The sequence below is a fragment of the Opisthorchis viverrini genome (genome assembly GCF_000715545.1).
Source record: "Opisthorchis viverrini unplaced genomic scaffold opera_v5_15, whole genome shotgun sequence".
Lineage (NCBI taxonomy): Eukaryota > Metazoa > Platyhelminthes > Trematoda > Opisthorchiida > Opisthorchiidae > Opisthorchis > Opisthorchis viverrini.
The window spans coordinates 103,089-109,527 of NW_008751671.1; the positions used below are offsets into that span (position 1 = coordinate 103,089).

A 6,439-nucleotide genomic window follows, 5' to 3' on the forward strand; every position below is an offset into this window, starting at 1 on the left:
TATATATATATATATATATATATATATATATATACTTTTTTCATTTAAACTTATAGGTTATGCACCTTCTTATTGCATCCCCAAGCCATTAACTGCAACGCTGAAGAGTTCACTCCACATATACGAAGCCACCTACACAGTCCATTATCGAGTGCGTTTCCAATGCAATTTTTTAGTTAGTTACCAGCTCGCCCTTCTACACACAGATCAATAATTCCCCAGGTCAAGCATATACCTGCTATCAGAATAGCAACAGCGAATGTGTGTGATGACATTTACCGCTAGATAAGAAAAAAACTTCAGCTACAGCAGAATGTTCAGTATAGAAGGACCGGAGAACGCGCACGGATGAACGCACACGTACAAGCACATGCTAACATTTTCAGGGACGGTGACATTTTTGTCCTCCAATTCCTATGGAAATTGTCTAAAAGGATTTCCAGTTTACTTTGAAACACGGGTACTTGTGTAGCTGAAGGCATAAAAGTAGTTATGCCTGACAAGACTTCAGTGTCATTATTTATTAGGTTCGTAGTCTACAAACATATCGTTTGATGAATGATTGTTGTTCAGGTGAACCGAGTTTATGATATGAAAAAGGACTCAAACAACTCTAATTCTGTCCATAACACGTGGATTCCAGGAGTTTTGTATCAGTCGCTTAAGGGTTGTTGTATAAAATAACGCCGATGGGACCGAAAACATATTATACCTTAAGCGGTAGTTATGATATGACCTCTACAGCACTTGAGCTGCAACACTCAAGAGAGAGCGTGTTCAGAAGAGTATAGGGAATATGCTTTTAGGACAAAGTGAAAACCTGAAAACACGTCCAATCGGAACACGACAAAGGTAGCCGCTGGCTTAATAATAAGCTTATTTTTCCGGAGGAAAGTTGCGCAAAGCCAACCTGAAGGGACAAGTCTGAGCCAAGGTGTGACTTCCTAATTACTTTTGTATTTTTGGATCAGAAAATCATTATGATTAGAAAATCACCCCTGAGTAGAATCATGAAAGGTGGCAAAGCAGATATCGAAATAAAAAATTTTCATTCATACCCATATTCTTTACAACCTAAGCATTTTCAAAGTGGTAAACGAGATTATTCCCGGAACCAACTGAAAGCCACTCAGGGTCGCTGTATGTGTCTAAGGCCGTCAGATTCACCCGGCAACTTGTCTCAAGCATGATTTAAAAGCGAATAAATAGTCTATTCAGTAAGACTCGTGGGAGACCTCAAAAGTAAGTTTTCCGGAAAACTCAACAGATCACCCGGTTCATAATCAAACGGGAACGGCCATAAACATAGAGGAATCGCTGACACTACGAAATCCAGCAGTGTACAGTTTACTTGGTAGTGTCTAGATGTCGTATTTCATTCGCTTGATGGCTGGTAGAACACAATCTAATCGATATCGCCATAGTCTCGTTTATCGGTAAACAGGTACAAAAAGGCTTGCACTATACGAATATATGAGACTTCACTAGTCCTTGTCCGCTGTATGTACTCCGTCAACGTCATTTTTCCAAAAAATAGTCATCTGCCGAAATATAGTGAGCACCTTAAAATATACGTGCTGTAGAGAACGAGAAGTCTTCCGGCAAATATCTTTTAGAATGTGCTAAAGTGCTGAAAATGGTCAAACAGTCAGTATGACTTCAAAAGTCATATAAAAGCTTATTCAGCAGGTGAGCGTAGGATAGAACGTGTGAAAATTCGATTTTAGGTGTTTACTCTTGGGACAATGTTTCCGCCAAACAGTTTGCAATGCTGCTATGGCTCCTAATCGAGCCCCTTGTGGGCCTACTCAAACAATAAAATCCCTACTGGTGAATAGTCAGTGTACCTGCCTAACTAGTCCTCAACCCTCTCATAGCACGTGATAATTGCTAACAAAAGCTTTCGTAGTTTCACGAGATGTTTGTGATGAAACTGTGACTGCATCCGAAGAAGTTCGGCCCCCGGGACCCAAAAATTTGTAATTACTGGATCTTACGCGTGCATCGATGCAGACAGAAGTGACGATTCACCAATGGATAAGAAGTTGAAATATATCAAAAGGCTTCGTCTAAGACTTACCACAAACCACATGGCTGGACTAAGCATTAACATAGAGTTATATGAAAACTTTCAAAACACCCATATTTCATTGTTCGCCGTAAAACTGTGCGAATACTTTTCACGTACGGATGCATTCGTGACAAAAGCCCACCAAAAATGTTCGAAAAGTAATTAGGATTACGACCTAACCTTTTCCTAGACAAATCTAGCTTTTCGTTCAACTGATGAGGTCATGGGAGTGTATGTTGACAGTACAAGTGGAAGCGCTTCCACTCTCATTTGTCTAGTCACATACATCTCTTGAATCATGACTGATTCTCGCTTTATTCTAAAACTGATCACTTGTAGATAAATTACCGACAATCCAAATGAGTCACTTTGTTCGTTTTTTTCAATTTCCAGTAATGAGTGCGACAATAGTTCAATAAAACTATGAATGCAAAGTATCATTGACGGCTTCTGAAGACAACGAAAATATTTAGAGTCATCGTTACCAATCACATCATCCGAAAACCCAGGAACATGGAACATAGTACGTCAACCTGCCAAACGTATTAGTGTGTCGAACAGTTTAGACCGTGGTTACCTTTGGAGTTTTGATCAGCAGGTTTGGTCCAAAACGAGGTATCTACCTCAGATATTTATTCCCACACAAGGTGATGGCAGCGTCAAACATCTACTGCTTGGGACTGCTTGCTTTAAACCTTATAACAAACTTAAAATGAAAGCTGCATCTGTTGTCTTATTAGTACACATGTTTTCCTAGCCTTTGCCATGGCCATTTCCCCGTAAAACAAGTAAATTTAACCTGCGCACCCTTCAAGAGATAATTTACTCACTGCAAGAAGTAATACGTAACCCCAAAAATAGAACTGTTAAGATCATACTTAAGCGTACGTTTACTGTCCACGGAAACATATTTCATAGATTTTAGCGGACCCATAGTTATTTTGACTAATTTGTGTAAAACTTGCTGTTCGATTCGGTGGGGGTTAGTAATTTACAATTGGAAGCTTTTACTTGGAATCACAGTCGTATATGCATGTCCCGCAGATGCAACTACCTTCTTGATCGTGCATCAAAGTGAACACTAATGCTGACGCTATCCAGGATACACTTCTGAAAAAAGGCAAGTGGTCGGTTGGCGGAGGCGTGAATAGTTCTGCGGCTGGTAGTCGATGATACTGTCAACGGGTTCTCAAAATAAACCAGTGTGATGACAAGTTTACGAAGTAATTCGAACAGTATATCCTCTCAAGTATATGTAATTCCTTGTCAATTCCAGGTATAAAACAACATACTTGGGTCTTTCCGCAAGTCATTTTCCAGATGTTTGGCAGTTGCTTCAAAGTCGGCCTTGTTGTAGGAGAGCTCAGCGAGTATTGAACTTGCTGATTTGATTCCATCAAGCATACGAATCAAATCGACTCTTCCGTGACTTTCGCTCAAGACTGTTTGACCACGGTTGCCCATGCCTCCGTTCATATCAGCCAGTGCTTCGATCTGATAGGCCTCGACTTCCTCCTGTAGAAATGAAGAAGGAAAATTAGCAATAGAGAACAGTTATTCACTACCAAACGTTTACTCCGCGGAGAAGACGGATGTTGGGAACAAAGTGATATCTGCGTGTATAGCCAGGTTCACGAGGTTCCAAAGTGACATCAGAACGACACTAATCGTATTTTGTTGCATCGAAGTAGTCATCTTATTTTGAAGGAGCAGTAACGTTTCCGGCGGACCTACACAGAACTCCGACCATATCAGACTGACGGGTGGAATTTGTTGAGATATTAGGCTATCTTACGTAGCCTTGGCTGAAAAGTGAGGAAATATTGCACAGCCATTATAAGCTTTTTGGGGATCCGCAAGACCAGATGCTTTCCAGAAAGTGATCCAATAACTTGTTTTTCCCTCCTTATGAGTAGTCGTTCAAAGAGACCAGTACGATCGGAACTAAGTATATTTACTTTACTGTGGCAAGCTGCTACTGTAAGATTATTGGGCTCCATGAGTGCTGAAACTTGAGGTGTCTATGGGCAGCACCAGAAAATGTGCTACATCTGTCTGAAGACGATCAGCGCAATACTTAGTGCAAGTTAACAGCGTTACTGAGTAGTGCATTAAGGTTCAACTATGCACCCCCTAATGCATCTGACGTGATTTCACGATAATCCCCCATTCATTTGCTGCCTCCGACCATATACTTTTGACCTCCACTTGTTTTTTCATACGTACCCGCTATTCACTTTGCCGCAAGCGCCCTCCCGTTCGACGGTGGTATGTTACTATGTGTGTGAATGCGAGCAGCTGACCTGCTTTCCCATGTGTGTTGGCTCCGTTTGCTGAACATGCTCTGGCTTGTTCTGTTGTGAGTTCCGAATGATCTCACCACCAATCAGAATCACGTGACTGTCCTCGAAAGGGATGACCACAACCCACACTACAGGGGCAAAATTTCTATCGGCGCTGTTTCTTGTGCGGACCTCGACTTTGCACTGCGCCGGTCAGTTACATACTCGTGCACTTGTTGACATCACGAACATGGACAACAATTGAGGTTTATTGTATAACTTTGCTTATCTTTGCGCAAATTGCACCATAGGATTTCGAACCCAATTTTTATTTCTGATATTCAGGATCATCAAACGTACGCGTGACCCACAGTTTCTTATCGGGAACCTCAAAACCCTCTCATTCCTCTATTGAAGACCAAAACGTTGGACACCCTGGAAGATTCGAGAAAATGCAAACATGATTGTTTCCGACATGACTGAAACAACTCAGTAAAGGTCTTCTCGTTTTTGAGAGACAAGATTCAGAGAGGAAATTGGCAATGGGAAACCCGAAGATGACTGAATCCATAATGAACTCAAAACGAGTCGGTCAGATTCTGAATTCCCAGTTTTGCACACAGCAGTTCCTTTTGCATCGTGAATAACTTCCGGATTGAATTTCACATATTTTATTTGTAGACGGCGCAGCGAAAAACAAGAACATTAATTCAAGAACGTCCAAGTGCTCGTTAGCGGCCATCTATTGATACATTCTTTTTTCAGTCCAGAAAAACAGAACTAATCGACTCACAAAAACTCTTATTTACATGGTTAGATCGCAGTCATGAGTTCGGTTCACATAAAAACATCTCTGTCAACACCCCTGCTCCAATAAATATGCACTGAGTGATTTACCGATGAGTGAGCGGTATGGTTAATTTCTTGGATGACTGATTAATTGATCGGTTAATCATATGGTTGGTTGAGTGGGTGACTGGTTTGTGAATCATAAACTTTATGCTTTCCTGATAGATTTACTGTTTGTTTGAGTGCTGTTTCCTGCCATGGTGTTGGTAACCCCCAAAATGACATGACGTTTCACAGTGATATCATGAGGAACCCATAGCTTACCTGTAGCTGAGCCAGCCTTAGTGCCTGTTGCTCACAACTGGCATAGTCTGCCTCAAGTAACTTCAAAGAAGAGAGTTGCGCCAGAGCTTTTATCTCGAGCTGAATGGCCAGTAGACGAATCTGACCTGTTTCTCCGCCTAGATGGGACCGTATCATTCCTAGTGTAAGCGGTTGATAAGAATCGACGCTATTTTTCTTTCCAATTATAGCTGCGACGTGATCCATGCAGTCCCGACAAAGTACAAGCGCGCTTTCCATATGTTTTGCCGACATACCCGCAGTGATGGCACTGGTGGTCATCTTATCGCCTTTGGTCAGGTCGTCGTTCGCTCGAACTTTCTCTTTGACATTCAAGGTTCTGTCACTCTGAAGTGAGCGATATAGTTTTTCATTCAGGCATGCGAGCTGACGACAAATTCTGAAAGGTTTAAAAACGCATTTTTCGAAAATATCAGCAAAACATCAACCGTTAAACTGAATGAGAAGCATGTATTGATATTCTTATGCACAAAAAAGGTTTTGCTTGAATCGGCAAACACCAAAAAAACACCAGCCATGAATCTTAAAAAATATGGACATTTATCAAAAGAAATGAATAAACTTAATTCGAGAAGCTGTGAGAATGTAACGGAGAGTCGCTTACTGTAAACCGTAGTTGCATGAAGAAATTACACAAAATCAAGGAGCCTGACTTGTGGTTTGGCATGGATTCCAGATATTTTTTCTTCATTGACAGCTTACGGTGACTGTGCCAATTTGGGCCTTATTATGTGATGATCATGCTTTGCTTTTAGTGCAGTCCCCAGGCTAAAGCTGCGAGGGATAGCAACTGGAGCACAGTGTAGTAACAGTGCTTCTCGTCCCGGAAGGATATTCTCAATGGAAAATTCCGATGGATTAAGATGGGAATAAAGGCCTCATAGTTGACGACATACTGTTTCGGGGGAACGACGTTTGAACAGGTTCATTCCAT

General features: G+C 41.4%; 1 protein-coding gene across 1 annotated transcript in view; it reads right to left on the reverse strand.

Annotated features, from left to right (window-relative positions):
* The window catches only part of T265_01377 (hypothetical protein), a gene marked incomplete at both ends in the record, with an annotated part of 59,212 nt that overhangs the window by 24,865 nt on the left and 27,908 nt on the right, over positions 1 to 6,439 (reverse strand). Inside the window, 2 exons of the mRNA XM_009165403.1 lie at positions 3,364 to 3,586; positions 5,467 to 5,884. Of these exons, the coding sequence (XP_009163667.1) occupies positions 3,364 to 3,586; positions 5,467 to 5,884 (641 nt within the window). The remainder of the gene's footprint in view (positions 1 to 3,363; positions 3,587 to 5,466; positions 5,885 to 6,439) is intronic.